Source organism: Salvelinus fontinalis, chromosome 36, assembly GCF_029448725.1.
Source record: "Salvelinus fontinalis isolate EN_2023a chromosome 36, ASM2944872v1, whole genome shotgun sequence".
Lineage (NCBI taxonomy): Eukaryota > Metazoa > Chordata > Actinopteri > Salmoniformes > Salmonidae > Salvelinus > Salvelinus fontinalis.
This window is the reverse complement of record NC_074700.1, coordinates 7,694,634-7,718,416: the sequence shown is the minus strand read 5'-3', so window position 1 is coordinate 7,718,416 and position 23,783 is coordinate 7,694,634. Positions and strand designations below refer to the sequence as shown.

Sequence of the window (23,783 nt, the reverse complement as noted above, 5' to 3'; positions counted from 1 at the left end):
CCACTTAAAAATGTAGCTGTTAAATTTTCTGTTTCTCTCGCTCTCTTTCTTTCTTTAATTCTTAGTCTTTCTCTCTCCTTCCCTCCTCTCCTTCTCTCTTTTTTCCTTTCGTGTTTTATTTTCTAAGGAGTCTGATCCACTTAGAAACAGGTATTGAACATGTGGTTCCCGTTGATTTTAGTTGAGGCTGAGCCACTAGGAGAGGTGTTTTGTATGAAATGCAGACCAGATCATTAGACACCATTCATGGACACAGACAGACAGTCGTGTCAGATGGGACAGCCTCGGGGGGGGAATTAAGTCTGTGTTTCAACATATCCGGTCCCCACTCCTCTCCTCTTCCCCGTCAGCTCGTCTTCCTATCCCACTGACAACAGTAATCAACTTCTTTTTCTCTCTCTTTATCGAGGAAGGCTTACACCTGCATGGAAACAGTGGAGGGTCTTGGTTAACCTACATAACCTTTCAAACATATCCCTCATTCTTTGCACCCCAAACGCTATATCCTCCTCCTGTCTAGTGTCTGTATACCAGGCTCTGTATATAGTGTTGGCCTATAATGTAGCAATTGTGCGAGACAGGTATTTCAGATGTAGTGGGTAGTGGGGGTAATTGATTAATTATTCAACATGTACGTATCATTGAGCCCCTTGAGAACAACACATTGTTTGTTTCGCAGGCAGACCGCGTTTTCAGTTTGCGCCTCTTGCGAACAATCGCTGTGTTGTGTTGCTTTAGCGTGCGTTGAATAGGGATGGGGCGGATTTGTAAAGACCCCAACCCCCTTCTGTAGCACCATTGATCAACATGGAGAGGGTCTGTCGATATGGAATTAGGTGTGATCCTCGCTTGACATCCTCCTCAGAGGAATCGGTGGAAAACACCGGAAGCGCTTTGTTTGACTGTGTCCCCCTCGAACCATAGACTGATTAGACTAGACATAAGGCCTTTCCATCATTCTTCCTGGGTAAAGCAAACGGACTGGGCACACACTGGCTGAATCAACGTTTTTTCCACGTCATTTCAAGGGAATTACATTGAACCAACGTGGAATCGACGTTGAATGGATGTCTGTGCCCGGTGGCAAGTGATTGGGTAAGAGGGATGAGTCTATAGTGGACTTGGGACATGCTGTTGTCAAATGGTCTGCATGAACATTTTGTTGAAATAGTTTTAGGGGATATTCATTAAACATTGCCATAGAATCTGATTCGTAGAAATGCGATTGGCGGTGCATAATAATGACGGATGTTAACAACACATAATGCTAATTACTCCGAATTGTGTTCTGCCTAACAAAATAATTGGGGAGTTGAATGTGGTTTTTAACATTATGAATAAACCCTTGTCTTTTTTCCCCCCTCAGCTGACTAGACCTCTAAAGTGTAACTGTTCATTTAATAGTGATGTGTGACAGTATAAATGTAATGACTTGCTGCAGAGCATTTCATCATTGTGCGTGTAGAGCATCTGATTGGCGCTGTTGTCTTATCTCTACTTATGCTTTCAAAAGCTTCCGATGCTCAATGCAGGTGACTCAAAACCCACTTCTGTTCTCTCCTTCTCTCTCTGTTGTGTTTCCACAGTCCTGGTACCTGGGCGAGCTTAGTTCCATTCCAAGTCACGAACGGGACTCCGATTCTGCCAACAAATGTCCACCAGAACTACAGCATAAACATCATTGGTGAGCCCCCCCTCCTCCACACAGAGGCAGAGAACTGAAGACCCGGAGGGGGGGGGCGGGGGGGCACAAGAAGTGTCGGCAACGGGGGAAATAATCAGCAAGCAGCACTTAAAACAATTGTGTTTGTCCTTTGTCCCCCCTCCCCCCTCCCCTCCACCCTTTCCTCCCCACACCCCTCCTCCCATCGGGACATTGGCCAAGAAGACTTGAGTTGGTTTGGAGCGAATCTGATTCGGTCCGCTCTAGCTAACCCTATGCCATGCCAGTCAGTCATTGTGTGAGAAGAGCCTTTCCATTCAAAATGCTGTGACGTATTCTGTACAAAAACATTTAGATGCCTTAATATTTAGCATGACAACTCTTAGTCTGATGGTGGTCTTCTTCTTCTTCGTTCTGTTGTTGGGAGTTTTTAACCTTGGTTTACAAACAAGGGAAGTGATCTGAAACACACAAAGGCTGGCTGGTAGTAGATTACCCGACTGTAAGTTATTCAACTCTGACCTTTACCCCTTCTGCAGAAGAGGCTCCCATGTCAAACTATTGACAATGTAACCATAGGAACAAATTGTGAATTCAGTGTTTTGTTTTTCTTCTTTGATTTCAGTTTACTGTGATACAATTTTTATTTTGTCTGAAACTCGTTATCCTGTTGATTCTGTACTGCTATCCACTTAAAAGTTAGTTATACTCCTTAGAGTTGTGAACTCTTACTATGGTAAAAAAGAAGAGAAAAACACTATATTTTTAGGTTAGAGATTTGACCCGTTTTTTAAGAATTCGTATCTCCTTTAGAAAAGGATAAAAAAAGACAAAAAATGATCTAAAAATCTCGAAAGAGGCAAGTGCAATTGAATTTTTGAAGGGAAGCTATGTCTGTCAGCCCTAAGACTCTAAAGGAAGGAGGGTAAATATGAAACTTTGTTGTTTTAAATACGTAAACGTAAAAAGGTTTTTAAAAAAACAAACATTTGATTTGATTTCAGTCGCATTTCCGTGTATCTAAATATGGAAAGAAAAGAATAGTAAGCCTGAAATGCAGAGATGTGTTTGAAGCTGTGCATTAAGCTACCTGTGCAGAACTGAACAAGACAGCACTTCTATTAAGCCCTACTCAGTCTCATGGGGAGCTTTTTATTTATTGTGAGAAAAAAAATACTTACATTTTTTTTTTTTTTTTTTTAAACACACGTAGTGTATAAAATGGCATCTGAAATCAAGAACATATGCATTTGGCCATCAGCTTATGAAGCTTGTGTTTATAAAATGACTTGACGAGGGGGAAAAAAAGAAGAATGCAGGCTGTTAAAGTCATTCACGAAAAGGTATGTGTATGTCAAAAAATCTACACTTTTGTGCAACCCTGAACCTTCAAGGTTGCAGAGGTTTGCACATTTTGCTTCTTGAACACTCACATCCCAGATACAGTGGTGGCAGTCCCTGAAATCTAGAATTGTGCACGGCAGGTCTATTGCCTTGGCCTCTCTCCAAGTCCAGATATATTTCTATGACAAATCTCTCCAATACTCTTAATTTGCACGATGACAACTAGTCCACATTACGTGCCTTGCCTTTTGAATATAGAGACATCACTACACTTGTTTTTTGCTGCATTTATTACCATTATAGAAAAGAAATTAACATTTTTATGATAAGATAATTGTTTTGTACTCTGAATGAAAATTGTGACATTGTTGATTTGTAACTTTCATTTACTACTTTATCTCACAGTTACATTGCATATCAAGGCTGTGTATCGTCGCCGTTTTAAAGTTTATAATCAACCATCATTCTTTTTCAGTATTTTCGGTGGTTTTTGAATAACCTTTAATTTTTGTTGTCATCGTTTTTGTCATTTCGTTTTTGTTTTTCATCTTCCAGTTACTATCAAGGAGGGAGGAATTCAGATGTATGAAAATTATGCAATACCAACTTTTGCCTATGTAGGTAGTGCTTATAGATACGGCAACTATTAGAGGCTAGTTTGGAGACTATTGTAATGCATTTATTTTGTTGATATCGTTGTTTTTGTTGTTGTTGTTGTTGTTGTTGTTGTTGTTGTTGTTTTCCTTTTTTAATTGACCAAAGCGGGGACTGCTTTCTATGCAGTGTATGACAAGGTCTTTTTTAGTGTACTGAGAGATGGAGAGACATGTTTCAGTGTGTTTTGAATTCTTGGTGGGGGAGGGAGGGGGTCTTTTTTCTAACCTTACAGTTTGCCTGTAAAGAATGCACCCGTTGGTCTCGTATGGCTGCAAAGTCACTGATCTGTCTACTGTGACAAAATCTACTCTTTTCTTTCAACTTCCCATCTGGGGTGCTAGCATGTGACATTGCCTAAGCTCATTTTCACAGGAGAGACGGCTTGACTTGAGTGTGACAATCATTTCAACAACAATTTTTTTTTCTCACATTCACCTTAATCAGACCCGCAATTTCAAACCGAAATCATACTGCGTACTTGTGAAAAGCCAACACTTTGCTCATACTACTTGTATGCAGGAAGCTATATTAGCATTAACCCTTAACAATCATCGGTGCCATTCTATCAGTCGCTGTGTGCAATTCCCAAGTAGATGCCTTAAACTATATATAAAGTTACCTGTTACACATATGCGCTACAATCAACAAACCGACAAATGCTTGTGAGACCGGTCAAATCAGTCTCAAGAAAGTATTTGGAAGTAGTCAAATTTATGCACTCGATCTGTATAAATCCCAGGGATAACTCTACCCATTTGGGGGAGTTATTTTATCGCTATAAGGAGCCTTGTATTTTATCATGTAATAAGCTATGGACTACAGAGGAAGGATATCTACTATTTTCCTTGTACTCTGTAGGGCCAGAAGAATAAGAACGAAAAATGGAGCCCTTGCATAGCACATGGGCATTGGTTAATCGTCTTCCCCAAGTGTGTTGTGTCAAATATATAACTCGTACATAATAAATAATAATAAAAGATAAAAAGTCGTACATATAAGAAACAAAAACAAAATCTCAGGCGTTACGGGGCATTAAGAATTCCAATGATAACTCTCACACTTTGTAATATGAGAAACTACTTTTATAACTCAAATAGACACAATCCACAATGATGTTTTGTTACCTGTTGCGCTCCATCCCAACAATTGTGAAAGTTCTTACCTGCTTAATTCGAAGAAAGGTACTGTATTATATACCCAACACTTTTTGAGAGGCCAGAAAGCATATAAAACTCATTAAACTCAAGTCAAGCTTATTCTCTCCTCCTTCACCAAGATACTTATTCTGATATTGTGAAGAAAAAAACATTACAAAAACAAAAGCCACCCCGTTCCATGTGCACTGTTCTGCCTTTTTTGTGTGAAAACGTAAGTGCTTTGCAGCCTCTGGCCCTTGGAGACCCCACTGAAGGGCATTTTCCCTGATAGAAACGTGTCAGATGCGGTGTTGATATTTTGGGTAGAAGACTGTGTGTATATAAAGGTGAATACTGTGGTGGCGTCGATAGCAGTAGTCCTTTGGGGTCAGTTTGTGAGTAATGTGTGTTTTGAGAATGTGTGAGTATGCGTGTATGTGCTTGTGAGAGAGAATGTATGAGGGATAGAGAGGATGAAACTACACAACGAGCGAAGATGAGGGTATTTCTATTGAGAAGCCTGCCTCATAGGCAGGAGTTTGTACACTGTAGTCTTTTTCAAGATTTTTCTTTGACACCCTTGTTTGTAAATGTTTTCAAACATCTTGGGGAATATTAGTCAATTCCATTTTATGAAAAAAAGAAAAAACAATAAATTGGTTGCGGAGGCAGGACTTGAGTTACAACTCTCCAGCTTTTCCCAAATAATCGAAAATAAAAGTATTTTATCAATTTTCCATATTCCTGTATTTAGGGGAAGTATCCTATACAGAACCCTAAAATGTAAAAAAAAATATATGTTTTTTTAAATTGTGTTTAGTGCTTATAAACTTTCCATTTTGGAAACATTTCAGTAATATTTTAAATTCTTGTTTTTGTTAGTGTGGCCATAGTACAGAGTGTGATGTGATTATGTGGTTTTGAATCCATGTCGGAGAGCGAGAGAAATAGAGGTTTGATTGGGGTTCTATGTTTAACGGTAGGGGATATCTATTCATGTCACTTTACAATAAAGTCACCTGATTTGAGCCTACCACCAGTGAATACCAGGGTAACGTCTTAAGTGACATCATAGGTTGTTCTACTGTGCTAAAGTGTGTTGTGTCAATCGTACGTAAGTCCTCCTTTAGAAATGTGCCGTATAGCGTTTCGTTCAGAAAAATCGTAATTACAGGATGATGCAACAATCCGTGAGAAGTTTGGCGCTAGCATTTGACAATGTTTTGATATGTCTATTAGGGTTTTGGAACAGGCATGTGTATGCAACATCAAGCAAGTGGTTCCGCTGTGAGGATTGGTTGATGTAAGTCCTTTGTGGCCCCTAGGCATCACACATTTTTGCACTTTCTATAATTTAACCTACATTTGATTCAAGCCCTTCAAGTACTCGTATAGAAATTGCCCTTAGATTCTCCAGACCTTTTATATCAGTGTTTCACTCATGGTATATCTTTCATAGAAATACAGGTATTGGCAGTTTTTTTAGTTGCGCACATTTTTTAAGGTAATATTTATTTTCAAAGGGCTACTTTAATTTGATCATCTCTGGACAGTATGTACACAGGTGAAACCGTTTTCACAGAATGACATGTAGGCCTACGGATAAGAAAGGCTTGGTAGATGAGTATTATCCAATATTCAGTTATGATTGTTGAAAGCTATCCATGGTCAACCGTTCAGTTAGTACCTTATGCAAGGAGGACCAGTGGCAATCATGCAATATCTGTGTAGTTCTAGTTACTGAAGGTTTAGTGCTCTAGGGACTAAGAGGACAGATGGATGGCCGAAAACGCTTTCAGGAGGTGTGTTTTTACGCAAGCAATAGACGTGTTCCATGTATTGATTATTAACATCAGGTTGTTGTTGTAAGCAGGAAACATAAAAACCAGCATTTTATGTATTATTAATCACCAAACAAAATATATTATTAATTCAGTGCCTGTTCAAGCTCACCGTGTCAGTGGAGTGTCCATTGTTAATAAATCTGAAATCTGAAAAAGTTCAACAACTTAAAATGAAGCGGTATGTGTGGGGCGCCTTGACGTGTTCTCCCAAATCTTTGGTTTTTGTTTGTTGTTTTGGTTTGAGATGTGGCTACACAAGAACATTTTTTTGTGCTTCATTCATTTGAAGGTCTTGGTCAACTGGGTGCGCACGTCTCATGCTTGCTCTTTGAGGGGAAAAAACTATGTGTACACGTCATTTGGACAGTGTATTTATTTGGATTGTCAATTGCTACATTATGTAAACTAATGTCATTTAGAAATGAATGCTTGCCAACTTCTCCGCAGGGTTGACTTCTTATGGGTCTTGTGGCACTTTTACTCCCGCTGCGCACACATTATTACGATGGCGAATCACTTCAAGGTGAATTAAAAAACACAACAACAACAACAGCACCAACGAAATAATGTAACAGTCTCCAGTAGTGAATTGTAGTAACACTGCAGGTGTGTGCAAAAGGTCTATGTATGTATTGAATGTACGTTTTAGAGAATTTTTGAAATCTTTTTGTTTATATCTTGTTATTTTACAGTTTAGGAACCACAGGTATCCTTTGTGAACTGTATAGCGAAGGCCTTGATATCCCTTCTTTTTTTATTGATTTTAGAACATTAAAGCAGTAGGCAATGCCTTTGAGATGGTTACATTTGGTGCAGGGGCTAAAATTGCCACAAGATTAAAATCAATGTAAATAAGGCTCAACATTTTTTGTGATTGTTACTGTAATATCCAGCCTATACTGCTAGCAGCTGTTTTTACTGCAGTCAATTACTGGAAGTGGATATATTTCCTATGCAAAACTGTTTAAACAATAAAATGAGCTATGCTACAAAAATGGCTGTTGTATTATGTCTTGTCTGTGTCAGTTAAACATCTCATGACTACATACTTCCATATAACTGTACATTTTTCTTTTGAAATAGTTACTTTGTTTTAAGTCAACAATTGGAGACACTCACTTTGCTAAATGACAAAACTCAAAGCGTAATAACTGTTCTGTGGTTGAGACATCAATCACAATGAATGACATAACATGCCTAGAGCCTCAACTGACTTCATCACTGCATTCAAAAGGGTTGCAGGCATTTTTATTTTATGAAACAGGTTGAGAGCAAGGAAAGTGGGAAGATTGGCATGGAGAAGTTGTATGGTTATATTTCAAGCTAATTGTTTAAGCTAATTGTGGGTGTCTACACATGGGCCTTTTAACTTGGAATATTCTGATATATGTTTAGTTGGGAGCTGACTGCAGACAGAGGAGCTAGGGATGTATTTCCCCATGTGGGTCACTATGACACGACCAGTCGTTACTCAAAAAAAGTAATATTACCTACTACTTGTTATTTCTTTCAACAATAACAAATTACTTGGCTTACTTGACTGGGAAAAGTAATTAGTTACACTAATCGTTATATTACTTTTACATTACACCCAAAATGTTGCGCGTCTTCACTCAGTAGAACAATGTCAATGTTATGTAGGCCTATACACCAACACAAGTAACCTAATAATGACAGACACAAAATCTACTACACACCCAGCTACAAGCTTGTTCAGCTTTCCCTGGGTTACAGCCTTGGTTGTTTGGATGAGGTAGGCCTACAGGTATCTTCAGCAGCAGTGATCAGGGGTCTTTCGCTACGAGTTTTGTCTTGGCGTGTTACTTTTGCAGGTGCTTCAAGAGATTGGAAGTTGTGTTTCTAGCAGTGGAGAGGTGTTTCTCACCTGGGCACCGTTGACGTTTAACAGTTATGTTCAATTTGTCTTCTTAACAAATCAAAGCAATGGGAGTACTTCCAAGCGGAGAAAATGTTTCAGACACCATTTTTCATCTCCCTTACTAAAGCAGAGTAATGCGTGCGTAAACTTGGCGAGAGGACGTCAGACCTAGGACGAAAACAATTAGAATCTGGGGCGGGGGGGATTTTAAATATTGCACCAACAGGGAATAATAATCATCACAAATATGTATTTGGATCAATAACTGTAATAGGAAGGGAATGATAACAAAAGTAACAAAGTAACTACAGTACGACCTATCTTTGATCAGTAACTGTAATATTATTACTCAAACTGAAACCGTATTCTGTTATATTATTTGTTACAGCAAAAAGTAATATTATTATTGTAACGCATTACCCCCAATACTGGTCATGACTATGAAACATTGAACCCCTAAGCCCTTCACACAGACCTAATGGGATTCTGGACATTGCATAAGGCACAAAGCACGCAAATACTCCAATTAACTCATATTAAAGACAACCGAAACCCCATTGCTATGCTCTACAATATCATCTGCCATCAAAACCCCCATCGTTGTGCCCACAAGATAAGCCACTGCAAAAACAAAAATGGCTGCCACCGCATTTCCTCTAGGACAGGACGCTGTGGAGACACACATGCCATGGTTCTGATCAAGGTGAAACTAGCACCTGGCCTTGAGCACCGAGCTGAGTTCATTTGGTCTATAAAAGAAGAACAACATTGTGCCGGACTGATAGAAAATTACCCTGATGTATAATAGTAATCATTATGCCATTTATCAAAATTGCCCAGTTAAAGTCAACATCTGGCTTCAATAGAGGAGCTACAGTCTGTAGGGTTTTGGCGGTTCTCGTATCCTACATATTTTCCATTCTTTTTTATCAAAGCCTGCTGTCAGTGATTTGAAGAAACTAAATAGATTGCGATTCGCTCTTATTAGGTTTCTCGGGCCTCAAGTAAAGGGGATTTCATGATTGCCTTTGTTTTTGGCCTTTTTTCTTCCGGGGTGGACCTTTGTGGAGCCTCGTGAAACATGAAGCTCTTCCCTGAGCGCTCTCAGTAAACTACTGCAGTGTAAAGAGAGAGAGAGAGGGAAGGAGGGGAGGACAGAGTTACTTCAGCAAGACTGGAACAACCAGTTCTCTAACACAGACATGTGAGTACCTACAGGAACTAAACCCTGGGTGCAGTCAAACAGAGAAATTAACTTTCTCTGTTTTTACTAACCTTGCCTCACGGATGTATTGTTTCATCACTACTCTTACATACTGTTTGAGATGTAACTACTTGTATCATGATCTTCTTGAAAATGAGACGCTACACATCAGGACATTATTCTGCATAAATATCTAAACAGAAAGGTACAGTTGCTAGTGAAAGTGTACACACTGTTTCTACTGATCTACACAACCTCAAATATGTATATGTTTTTTTAATTACAACTGTGAATAATTTTGATTAAGATTCTACCAACCTTGCACAACTCTTAGGGCAACATATGTCCATTGCTTTTGACAAAATTGCTCAAGCTCAGTAAATTCGTTTAGGAATCATTGATGGACAGCAATATTCAAACCTTGTCTCGGGTTTTCAAGTCAGGACTAAGACTGGATCATTCAGGGACACCTCAACTTTTCCCATGGTTAGGTTTTCCAAAAACCACGGCGGGTTTTCCTTTTTACCAGGGCTTTTCTCCTTTTATATTTATTTTGATCCTGACAAACACCCAGTCCCTGCTGTTGACAAGCATACCCATAACATGATGCTGCCCCCACAATACTTGAAAATACAGAGAATCAACAACATTGCATTCACTCCACATTACTGGCCTGTGTGACAAAGTGAAAAGATGGAAGCCGGTGTTAAACAATCCACTCCAAATCATCCATTCTGTTTACAACAAGGCCGTTAAGTAATACTGCAAGACAAGACAGCAAATAAATAAACATTTTGGCCTAAATGAAAAACTACAGGTTTTGGTCAAATCCAATCCAATACAAAACAGAGTGAAACCCTCTCTATTGTCAAGTATTGAGGTGGCAGCATCATGTTATGGGTATGCTTGTCAACAGCAGGGATGGGGAGTTTGTCAGGATCAAAAGAAATATGAAAAGAGCAAAGCCCAAGTAAAAAGTTGGGATAGAGTTGTATTTTTCACCAGAATGGCTTTCCAAGAGATGTTGAGTGTTCCTGTCCATTCTCAGTCCTGACTTAAATCTGCTTGAAAATCAGAGACACGGTTTGAAAATTGCTGTCCATCAATGATTCCCAACCGAAGTTAGCGCTTGAACAATTTTGACTAAAATAATGGATATATGTTTCCCTAAGTTATAAAAAGTAGGTTGAATCTTATTAAAAAGTATTCACAGCTGTAATGGCTGCCAAAGGTGCTCTCACCAAGTATTAACTCTGGGGTGTGAAGACAAACACAATCAAGACATCTTGTTTTTTACATCTTCTTGTTACATCTTCTTATTGGAAAATGCTTAATCATTTTATTTTACTTTGAAAATGTTGAGGGGTTGTGTAGATCTGTAGGCAACAAATAATATAGATAACAGTTTACAGCCACAAAATGTATAGACGGAGCGAGGGGTGTGTATACTTAATTAACTAGGCACTGTAAGTATTTTTTTAATCAATAAAACCAATCGTAGCTTCATTATTTTAAAAAACCCACTGACAATTCCCATACAAATTGTCTTCCATTTCCTAATCAAATGTTTTTCTTTGTGGTATGACATCCACAATCAACACACTGAGGCCAATTAGTGTGGGACATATAGGTTTGAATGTTCTTCAGACCGTGGGATTTACACACATATTGATGTGTGGAATAGAAACAGGTGTTCGGCTGTGCGTGTTTGTGTGTGTCAGGAGGGGGTTAAATGGGGGGGGTTGTATTGAAAAGTCCTCCTCTCCTAGACTCTTCAACATGGTGGATTAGCTCCACCAGTTTCCCATGGATCGTCTTGCGCAGCCCCCTGCCTATTTGCATAAGGCACAGACAAGAGAGATATGACAAACAAACCTGGCACAGAGTACCGGCTGGCTTTTTTATTAACTCCCTCCTCTCTGAAGAACCGTGCCGAACACCACACAAACACACGGTCTCTCTCAAACTGTCACACCATCGTGCATTCAGACAACAGGGGGCGCTTTAACTCAGGAGACGACAGAAGATACTGCCTGTCTGCTATAATGGGATTGGAGCATAGCTGTACAGCATGTGCCAAATGACAAAGTCCGACCACAGTAGAGACATGTAGGCCTATTCTTCATTCGATCATAGTGATTTTCTAGTGAAGGAATGTCAACAGCAGGATCCCCAGGAGGAGGTGAGACAGGTTGGTTTTCTTTGTTCTGTCATTTCCCCCAATTCCTTCTTTGTAGGAGACCTTGTCCTTATACCTCTGTACAGTACATCCTCCTTCACGGTGGTAATGTTCACCTTAAAACATCTTTACCATACAGTGTACATCACATAGCTGTGCTGCACTGCTGTCGGGCAGCCAAGTTCCTATCAAGGCCCAGATTTATGGCATGAAATGCATTCCTTGGCTGCGGCGGGGACCGTTCCGCTGAAATATGAGAGGAGATGCAGGGAACACAGTCGGAACACAAATGACAAGCTTCACTTCGACTTACCCCTTGTACTGTTACTGTAAGCCATGTACAGTATATTTTACTATAACTGCAGCAGGCGAAAACTAAAATGTTATAGTGAGTGGAGTCAAATATGTAATATATTATAATACAGTAGTTGAATGTGTTTGGGTGAAAAACTATAGCATTTTTCTGTGTTATCGAACAATCATCTTCAGAGGAGGAACTATTTCAGCTATGTGCTGTCTGTCCGCCTCATCAGCACGGCTTGTCAGATGATAACCAAAAAAAAGAGTAACTGTAACCCAGCTGTCATGAAAACCTTTCAAGCGACCACAAAACCCTCTTTTGTTACTGCTGACATGCAGCTTTCACCCTCCTAAATTACATTGGGATTAAATATGTTAACCAAGACTCCTTCCCTCTCCCTCTCTACTCATGTCCAGTCAAATTGGATGCAGGTGTAGGCTGCAGGAGGAGAAAAGGGCTACCAAACTTGTTTGTATTATTCTGGGGCACAAATATGGCCGACAGATATTTGATTTATTTGATTTTTTTCACCTTTATTTAACCAGGTAGGCCAGTTGAGTACAAGTTCTCATTTACAACTGCGACCTGGCGAAGATAAAGCAAAGAAGTGCCACACAAACAATAACACAGAGTTACACATGGAATAAACAAGCGTACAGTCAATAACACAATAGAAAAACAGAAAGTCTATATACAGTGTGTGCAAATGGCGTGAGGAGGTAAGGCAATAAATAGGCCATAGTAGCGAGGTTATTACAATTTAGCAAATTAACACTGGAGTGATAGATATGCAGATGATGATGTGCAAGTAGAGATACTGGTGTGCAAAAGAGCAGAAAAGTAAATAAAAACAATATGGGGATGCGGTCGGTAGATTGGATGGGCTATTTACAGATGGGCTATGTAAATCAAATCAAATTTATTTATATAGCCCTTCTTACATCAGCTGATATATCAAAGTGTTGTACAGAAACCCAGCCTAAAACCCCAAACAGCAAGCAATGCAGGTGTAGAAGCAGGGTGGCTAGGAAAAACTCCCTAGAAAGGCCAAAACCTAGGAAGAAACCTAGAGAGGTGCCAGGCTATGACGGATGGCCAGTCCTCTTCTGGCTGTGCCGGGTGGAGATTATAACAGAACATGGTCAAGATGTTCAAATGTTCATAAATGACCAGCATGGTCAAATAATAGTAATCACAGTGAACAGGTCAGGGTTCCATAGCCGCAGGCAGAACAGTTGAAACTGGAGCAGCAGCATGGCCAGGTGGACTGGGGACAACAAGGAGTGTGTACAGCTGCAGCGATCAGTTAGCTGCTCAGATATCTGATGTTTAAAGTTAATGAGGGAAATTTAAGTCTCCAGCTTCAGCAATTTTTGCAATTCGTTCCAGTCATTGGCAGCAGAGAACTGGAAAGAAAGGCGGCCAAAGCAGGTGTTGGCTTTGGGGATGACCAGTGATATATAATACCTGCTGGAGTGCGTGCTACGGGTGGGTGTTGTTATCATGACCAGTGAGCTGAGATAAGGCAGAGCTTTACCTAGCATAGATTTATAGATGACCTGGCGACAAATATGTAGCGAGGGCCAGCCGACTACTGCATACAGGTTGCAGTGGTGGATGGTATATGGGGCTTTGGTGACAAAACGCATGGCACTGTGATAGACTGCATCCAGTTTGCTGAGTAGAGTGTTGGAGGCTATTTTGTAAATGACATCGCCGAAGTCGAGGATCGGTAGGATAGTCAGTTGTACGAGGGTATGTTTGGCGTGAGAAAAGCAGGCTTTGTTGCGAACTAAGAAGACGATTTTAGATTTTATTTTGGATTGGAGATGTTTAATATGAGTCTGGAAGGAGAGTTTACAGTCCAGCCAGACACCTAGGTATTTGTAGTTGTCCACATATTCTAAGTCAGAACCGTCCAGAGTAGTGATGCTAGTCAGGCGGGCACGGGCGGGCAGCGAATGGTTCAAAAGCATGCATTTAGTTTTACTAGCGTTTAGGAGCAGTTGGAGGCCACGGAAGGAGTGTTGTATGGCATTGAAGCTCGTTTGGAGGTTTGTTAACACAGTGTCCAAAGAAGGGCCAGATGTATACAGAATGGTGTCGTCTGCATAGAGGTGGATCAGGGAATCACCCGCAGCAAGAGCGATATCGTTGATATATACAGAGAAAAGAGTCGGCCTGAGAATTGAACCCTGTGGCACCCCCATAGAGACTGCCAGAGGTCCGGACAACAGGTCCTCCGATTTGACACACTGAACTCTGTCTGAGAAGTAGTTGGTGAACCAGGGGAGGCAGTCATTTGAGAAACCAAGGCAGTTGAGTCTGCAGATAAGAATACGGTGATTGACAGAGTCGAAAGCCTTGGCCAGGTCGATGAAGACGGCTGCACAGTACTGTCGTTTATCGATGGCGGTTATGATATCGTTTCTTACCTTGAGCGTGGCTGAGGTGCACCCGTGACCAGCTCAGAAACTGGATTGTACAGCGGAGAAGGTACGGTGGAATTCGAAATGGTCAGTGATCTGTTGGTCAGATATCAAGCGCATAGATTGAAAGTGGTGGTGCAGTTGGTTGTCCCTTTTTGTGATAAAGTATGTCAAACTGCATGACCCATTCACTTTACACACTGTCAAACAATTTATCTAACTGGCTTTGTTTTGAATCAAAAGGTAGAGTACATAAATGAAAGCACAACTGTAAATAAACACTTTTCCCTCTAATCGTTTTGAAGCAGGCATAATCAACCAGACATGCCTTGAAAAGACGATTAAAGACAAAAGGAGTACTCCAAGATTAAATGATTTAAAGGTATACAGGTCCATTAATACTTTCTATCCACTTTTAATCGTTCCAAGTTCTCTGAAGATGTTTTCTCATCCCCCAAAAATGTAATCCAAAGATTTAAAAAACAATCAACTAAAGCACATGTGGGCTGCCTTTCATAATAGCTTCCATATGAGTATGACTACTGTTTCTTATCATATATTAGAATCTTCGAAACACAAATAAATAGGGTCATGACCTAACGACCACAACCCCAAGCTCTTAAAGATCATCTCAATTCTGACGCATCCATAGAACTTGAGGCCAACCGTTAACAGAACAACCATAAGGATCCATATCAGAGAGGTAGAGAATGCAAACAGGTATAGAGTTTTGTTGCAGTACTCTGGGTTGGTGATGGACTGGTTGTTGCTCCCACAGCAGAAGGTATGGTTGTAGCTCTCGTTGGCAATGGTCTGGTTGGAGCTCCCGTCGCTGAGGGTCGGGTTGTAGCTTGTTGTTTGAAATACAGCGAAAACAACCCCACTACCTATAGTAGATAAAGTGGTAGGGAAATAAATGTATAAATATAATATATTTGTATTTATAATATTATTATTGACAGAGTCCAAGCCGGTGCCATAATACCACCATCAGTTGAAATTGGACTCACAGCTCTTGGATCATGGTGGATCCCTGAAACAAATTTCTTCCCTGTAAGGAGAGGAACCTATGTATCAAATTTGGAGACTCTATGAGTCTAGTGGGCTATTTACATGCTGTTGGAGTGATTGTAAGTTTGGATTTCCGAACTGGAAATTTCACATGAATATCCCTCCGTAATTAATTACAAATGGGAAACTGGGAGAACTGACCTTTCACCACAGACCTTTCACCTTTTCAACCATATGGATAATGTAGCTAGTTGTACGTGATTTTCAATGTTAAGCAAGATAGCTAACTTTATTATTAGCAATGTAAGCTAGCTTATCAAATTTGTGCACAACATTTGAGAGAAATAAGCTTTTTGTGCATATTGAACATTTCTGGGATCTTTGATTTCAGCTCATGAAGATGGGACCAACCCTTTACATGTTGTGTATATATTTTTGTTCAGCATACTGTATTTATGTTCAGTGTATAATAAACGTGTACATACAGCTTTTCATAAAATAAACTGTTATATACAAGACCCAGGTAAGGGAGTGCCATGATTGTTCCTTGAAGGAAGGGACAAAGGATGCATTTTCAAAGTAAGTTCAAACAGTGCCACATATGTCTGGATTGGGAATCTCGCTCACCAGCAAAGAGGCAGAACATCAGAATGAGCAGACTGATCCTTATGACCCATGAGCAGAACCCTTGACAGTCTTTGATGGCCATAAACATAGACAGTAACACCAGGACCACATAAAAACATCCCAACCCTATCAGGTAGATAGGGATGAAGAACATAACAGGGCAGTCATTGAAGCACTCAGCACCTAAAGATAGAGAGGTAAGGGAATTTTAGAAGGGTAGCTTTTGCATAATGGTTATGCAATAATGTTTTTGCGAAATGGTATTTCTTCACTACTACTTACCTATGACAAAGTGGACCAAGGGGATAACTGAAACAATAATTGTAACAACACAGCGGATGATGAGAAAGATCAATGCTGGGGGGATAAAGAACAGGCCGTATCAGATTTTTTTCCACAATGGAGATGCATTCACTATTTGTTTTTCATTATTGTCATTATTTGTACAAAGTGTATTTCATTTCAAAGTAACTTCTACTTACCTATAATAATATGGGCGTAGGGGATAATTGAATAGATACTGGAAATGATAATGACACTGATCCGTTCTGGGGGAATACATGACAAAACGAATTAGCATTTTCATTAGCTTTATCAGCATTTTATATAACAATACAAGATAGGTTCAAATGAAATCCCAAGTTCAAGAAACATTGGGAAATGTGATAATGCCTTCGAAGCCTGTGTTTGGAGGATATATTGGTGAAACTCCAAAAAGTTAAAAATCAAATCAAATAAAAAAGGACGTCACCTCATTTCACCAATATGTCCTCCAAACACCGGCTTCGAAGGCATTATCACTTTTACACAGCGGATTACCAACATATTCAAATAATGATGCACTTGTATTTGTTTAAGTGACATTTTCTAGTGACATTTATTTGGATACATCCATCACAATGAGCTATTGATGCGCAATTTTACCTGCCATAGAAAATGTGCTCTCTCGTCAGGACACTGTTGTTCAGAGGAGCTAGCCAACAACACAGCTAACACAATCACTTCATACTGAAGCTGGAAAGACAAGCTAGCTGCACTTTGTTTTATTTTATGTTTTCTATTGATAGGTCTTTGTATATATCCATAAAAATGATGCTGATTCATGATTTCGACTAGCTAAGAAAAGCTGCCTACCTGTCTGTCTCATCCCGACTCCTGACACTTTCATTACTATGGGACCGCCGGAGATCGAATTTGAATATTGAAATAATGTTGCACATGTCGGAGAGACAGACAGCAAGGTTTATACGAATATCCACTGTTGAAAATTAAATGTCACAGTAGTTTAAAAGAAATTAGACAATGTCCAGATGCTTTTTATAGTGGAGATCACGTTTCTAAATTGCCTGGCTGGGCTGATGAGACAGTGGATTGTGCAGTCAGATTGAACAGAGTAAATAGGCATTTTGACGCCATAGATTTAGCCGGTGGTAACTTGTGGAATAGACACCGTCTGGAATGTGGTTTTAACCAATCCACATTCAGTATTAGACCCACCTGTTGTATAATTAGGCTGTTCGCGAAGGGCCGGGGAAACAGCCCTTAGGAGATGCTATTCACAATAATTCCCATGTTTAAGGGCTTTTATTGCTTTTATAAAACGGTTGCCAACATATAAAAAAAATGAACAACATGATTTAAAAACTTTATTTTAATCAGTAAATATATTTTTATTCATCCTAACACCATATGATATAGTCATGGCAAAAGTCAGTCGTTAGTTCTGAGATTCTGAAGTTGCTAGCCAAACATGCTGATTGCTATCCCAAAAAATGTATAATATGGTTAATGATTTTGATTGGCGATTTTTGCCATTTTTGAGCCAATCAGTCGTGTTGTGACATGGTAGGAGTGGTATACAGAAGATAGCTCTATTTGGTAAAAGGCCCAGTCCGTATTATGGCAACAACAGCTCAAATAAGCAAAGAGAACCCACAGGCCATCATTACTTGAAAACAGCAAGGTCAGTCAATCCGGATTTCAAGAACTTTGAAAGTTTCTTCAAGTGCAGTTTCAAAAACCGTCAAGCCACATGGCAAGGGTCTAGAACACAGGTACGCACCTTTAAAGTCCATTGTGAGAGAAGCACACAGACCTAAAAGAAGACACAGGCAATGTAAAATACCCATCATTGCATATTACACACTTAAACTGCGTACTGTTTACTCATCGTCTATTAATTTTACTTCGCATGAACCCGCATTAACCAGCCTGATTATAGCTAATTTCAAATTTGATTCATTTCTCTAAACTTTGAATAGAATAGGAATTTAGTTATAGGCTGGTTATAGGCGGACTATCACATTTGACCTATACCGTAGTAGACCATATATCCTATTTTAAAATGACAGAAGATGACAGATATTTTAAAATGACAGAAGACAAACAGATACAGTACTTTGGTTCCAGTTCAACATACAGTGGGGCAAAAAAGTATTTAGTCAGCCACCAATTGTGCAAGTTCTCCCACTTAAAAAGATGAGAGGCCTGTAATTTTCATCATAGGTACAACTTCAACTACTTATTTTACACCATTTTTTGTAAATAAATTCATTAAAAATCCTACAATGTGTTTTCTGGAATTTTTTTCTCATTTTGTCTGTCATAGTTGAAGTGTACCTATGATGAAAATTACAGGCCTCTCTCATCTTTTTAAGTGGGAGAACTTGCACAATTGGTGGCTGACTAAATACTTTTTTGCCCCACTGTATATATATATATTTTTGTTGTTGTTGTATTTTTCAATTTCATGGTATCCAATTGGTAGTAGTTACAGTCTTGTCTCATCGCTGCAACTCCCGTATGGCCTCGGGAGAGGTGAAGGTCAAGAGCCATGCGTCCTCCGAAACACAACCCAACCAAGCCGCACTGCTTCTTGACACAATGCCCATCCAACCCGGAAGCCAGACACACCAATGTGTCGGAGGAAACACCGTACACCTGGCGACAGTGTCAGCGTGCACTGCGCTCGGCCCGCCACAGGAGTCGCTAGTGCACGATGAGACAAGGATATCCCTGCCGGCCAAACCCTCCCTAACCGGGACGACGCTGGGACAATTGTGCGCCGCCACATGAGCCTTTCCGGTCTCGGCCGGCTGCGACAGAGCCTGGGCTCAAACCCAGAATCTCTAGTGGCACAGCTAGTGTAACGGATGTGAAATGGCTAGCTAGTTAGCGGGTATGCGCTAGTAGCATTTCAATCAGTTACGTCACTTGCTCTGAGACTTAAGTAGTGTTGCCCCTTGCTCTGCAAGGGCCGCGGCCTTTGTGGAGCGATGGGTAACGATGCTTCGTGGGCAACCGTCGTTGATGTGTGCAGAGAGTCCCTGGTTCGCGCCCGTGTCGGGGCGAGGGGACGGTTTAAAGTTATACTGTTACATTGATGCTGTTGACCCGGATCACTGGTTGCTGCGGAAAAGGAGGAGGTTGAAAGGGGGGTGAGTGTAACGGATGTGAAATGGCTAGCTGGTTAGCGGGTATGCGCTAGTAGCATTTCAATCAGTTACGTCACTTGCTCTGAGACTTAAGTAGTGTTGCCCCTTGCTCTGCAAGGGCCGTGGCCTTTGTGGAGCGATGGGTAACGATGCTTCGTGGGCGACCGTCGTTGATGTGTGCAGAGAGTCCCTGGTTCGCGCCCGTGTCGGGGCGAGGGGACGACGTAAAGTAAAACTGTTACACTAGCACTGTGATGCAGTGCCTTAGACCACTGTGCCACTCGGAGGCCTCAGTTCAACATATTTATGAGTGAAACCAAAGTGCTGTAACATACAGTACCATTCACAAGTTTGGACACACCTACTCATTCAAGGGTTTTTCTTTATTTTTACTATTTTCTACACTGTAGAATAATAGTGAAGACATCAAAACTATGAAATAACACATATGGAATCATGTAGTAACCCAAAAAGTGTTAAACAAATCAGAAATATATTTGAGATTTAGATTCTTCAAAGTAGCCACCCATTGCCTTGATGACAGCTTTGCACACTCTTGGCATTCTCTCAACCAGCTTCACCTGGAATGCTTTTCCAATAGTCTTGAAGGAGTTCCCACATATGCTGAGCACTGTTGGCTGCTTTTCCTTCACTCTGCAGTCCAACTCATCCCAAACCATCGCAATTGGGTTGAGGTAGAGTGATTGTGGAGGCCAGGTCATCTGATGCAGCACTCCATCACTCTCCTTCTTGGTCAAATAGCCCTTACACAGCATGGAGGTGTTTTGGGCCATTGTCCTGTTGAAAAACAAATTATAGTCCCACTAAGCACAAACCAGATGGGATGGCGTATTGCTGCAGAATGCTGTGGTAGCCATGCTGGTTAAGTGTGCCTTGAATTCTAAATAAATATTTGACAGTGTCATCAGCAAAGCAGCCCCACATCTCCTCCTTCATGCTTCACGGTGGGAACTACACATGCGGAGATCATCCGTTCATCTACTCTGCGTCTCAGAAAGACACAGCGGTTGGAACCAAAAATCTCAAATTAGGACTCATCAGACCAAAGTACAGATTTCCACTGGTCTAAAGTCCATTGCTCGTGTTTCTTGGCTCAAGCAAGTCTCTTCTTCTTCTTAGTGTCCTTTAGTATTGGTTTCTTTGCAGCAATTCGACCATGAAGGCCTGATTCACGCAGTCTCCTCTGAACAGTTGATGTTGAGATGTGTCTGTTACTTGAACTCTGTGAAGCATTTATTTGGGCTGCAATTTCTGAGGCTGGTAACTCTAATGAACTTGTCCTCTGCAGCAGAGGGCCATCATAGCGCTTGATGTTTGTTGCTAGCATTGTATATAGATCTGACTATTTGAGAGTGGTTACATTTTTCCAGCCCTATCCCTCAGCTGTTAACCAAAACAGTGGCGGGGTTCCTGGTTTGTAATTGTTTGAACTACAGATTGCCCCTTTATTGCTCCCAGTCATAAAAGTAACACTCACAGTAATAATGAATGATAGTTCCAAAGTCCTCCCAGTGTTGGTGCCACCGTTTCCATGTAATAAATCTGTGCGGCTCTCCTTTGAATTTCGAAATCTTGATGTGGCCCTCGAGTCAAAAAGTTTGCCCACCCTTGGGCTAGATGCTTCACAAATTATTAATTATGTTAGTGCATTATAAATGCTTCAGGGTTTAACACATTTTTATTCACTCTTTTAATTGACTGAATAGACAAAATAAGCGGTCTCAGAAAAAGGTCAGTTCTATCAATATGCCTTAAAGAGGCTTTTCTGCCCATATCAGATATGTCTATGTCCTGGGATATGTTTTGGTTTCTTACAACCTCATGCTAATCACATTAGCCTACGTTAGCTCAACCGTCCCGCGGACGGGACACCGATCTTGAATTAGTTTTAATTAAAGAGGCTATACATAACTTTCCCAAGATAGGCTTGCTTTTTAATCTTCCAAATGTATCTTTAAATGAAATGTTATTGTTCATAGAATCATAGTATATGCCTAATGTGGGATAGGCGGCGATTTGAGACTGCATTTAATTCAAGTTTTACGGTAATTCAAACATTCTAGAGCACATAAATAATTTGGTAGGTTCGGCGCTACTGTAGCTTGGGTCTCCAAATTTCACCCCTACAAGTGATAAGGACATTCAATTTAAATTCTGTATAACGGCACCGCATTTCATACTTCACTGTGGGAAAGGGGAATATACCTGTCATATTGACATGCTTTTTTTGTTTGTTTCCATGACTGGTTTCACATTTGTTTCCAGCGATCATAAGGTAAAATAGATATAAAACAATTGTCATTCATATTTACAAACCCCTTATCCAAACGGATTACTAATTTACCTACAGTGCCTTCGGAAACTATTCAGACCCTTTGACTTTTTCCACATTTTGATACGTTACAGCCTTATTTTAAAATGTATTAAATTATATGTTTTCCTCATCAATCTACACTCAATATCCTAAAATGAAAACTTGTGGAAATTTATAAAAAATAAATAAATTGAGCTCAGGTGCATCTTGTTTCCATTGATCATCCTTGAGATGTTTCTACAACTTTATTGAAGTCCACCTGTGGTAAGTTTAATTGATTGGACATGATTTGGAAAGGCTATATAAGGTTATATATAAGGTTCCACAGTTGACAGTACATGCCCGAGCAAAAACCAAGCCATGAGGTTGAAGGAATTGTCCGTAGAGCTCTGAGACAGGATTGTGTCGAGGCACAAATCTGGGGAAGGGTACCAAAACATTTCTACAACGATGAAGGTCCCCAAGAACACAGTGGATGGCCCCCATTATTCTTAAATGGAAGATGTTTGGAACCACCAAGGCTCTTCCTGAAGTTGGCCGCTTCAATTGAGCAATTGGGGGAGAAGGGCCTTGGTCAGGGAGGTGACCAAGAACCCGATGTTCACTCTGGCAGAGCTCCATATTTCCTCTGTGGAGATGGGAGAACCTTCCAGAAGGACAACCATCTCTGCAGCACTCCACCAATCAGGCCTTTATGGGAGTGGCCAGACGGAAGCCCCTCCTCAGTAAAAGGCACATGACAGCTCGCACCTAAAGGCACCTAAAGACTCTCAGACCATGAGAAACAAGATTGTCTGATCTGATGAAACCAAGATTGAACTCTTTGGCCTGAATGGCAAGCGTCACGTCTGGAGGAAACCTGGCCCCATCCCTACGGTGAAGCATGGTGGTGGCAGCATCATAATGTGGGGATGTTTTTCAGCGGCAGGGACTGGGAGACTAGTCAGGATTGAGGAAAAGATGAACGGAGCAAAGTACAGAGAGATCCTTGATGAAAACCTCCTCCAGAACCCTCAGGATCTCAGACTGTGGCAAACGTACACCTTCCAACAGTACAATGACCCTAAGCACACAGCCAAGACAACGCAGGAGTGGCTTTGGGACAAGTCTCTGAATGTCCTTGAGTGGCCCAGCCAGAGCCCGGACTTGACCCCGATCGAACATCTCTGGAGAGACCTGAAAATAGCTGTGCAGCGACGCTCCCTATCCAACCTGACAAAGCTTGAGAGGATCTGCAGAGAAGATTGGGAGAAATTCCCCAAATAAAGGTGTGCCAAGCTTGTAGCGTCATACCCAAGAAGTCTCGAGGCTGTAATCGCTGCCAAATGTGCTTCAACAAAGTATTGAGTAAAAGGTCTGAATACTTATGTAAATGTGATATTTCCATTTAATTTTTTTAAATAAACGTGTAAAAATGTATAAAAACCTGTTTTTGCATTGTCATTATGGGGTATTTGGTGTAGATTGATGAGAGAAAAAAGGCTGTAAGGTAACTAAATGTGGATAAAGTCAAGGGGTCTGAATACTTTCCCAATGCTCTATAGTTCTATATCAATAGCAATTGTCAATTTATACACTTCTGTGCATGGAGAATGGTGTTATTTCTATCTGGAGAAAAATACATCTACTTGGAACTGACAGGTTGCTCAACCTTATTCATGGTTTCCTCACCTGTAAAGTCAAATTCAGATTACGGTATATCTGTAGACACACATCCGCCACACCTTCATTGATTCGATC

The 23,783-nt window shown here is 40.5% G+C and overlaps 1 protein-coding gene across 2 annotated transcripts in view; it reads left to right on the top strand.

The window, feature by feature from the left end:
* Nucleotides 1-7,641, top strand: part of LOC129835134 (nuclear factor 1 B-type-like) — an 85,335-nt gene extending 77,694 nt beyond the window's left edge. For both annotated transcript variants that reach the window (XM_055900540.1, XM_055900539.1), the window contains exon 10: nt 1,587-7,641. In XM_055900540.1, coding sequence (XP_055756515.1) covers nt 1,587-1,722 — 136 coding nt within the window. In that variant the 3' untranslated portion in view covers nt 1,723-7,641. The remainder of the gene's footprint in view (nt 1-1,586) is intronic.
* The last annotated feature ends 16,142 nt before the right edge of the window (nt 7,642-23,783 follow it).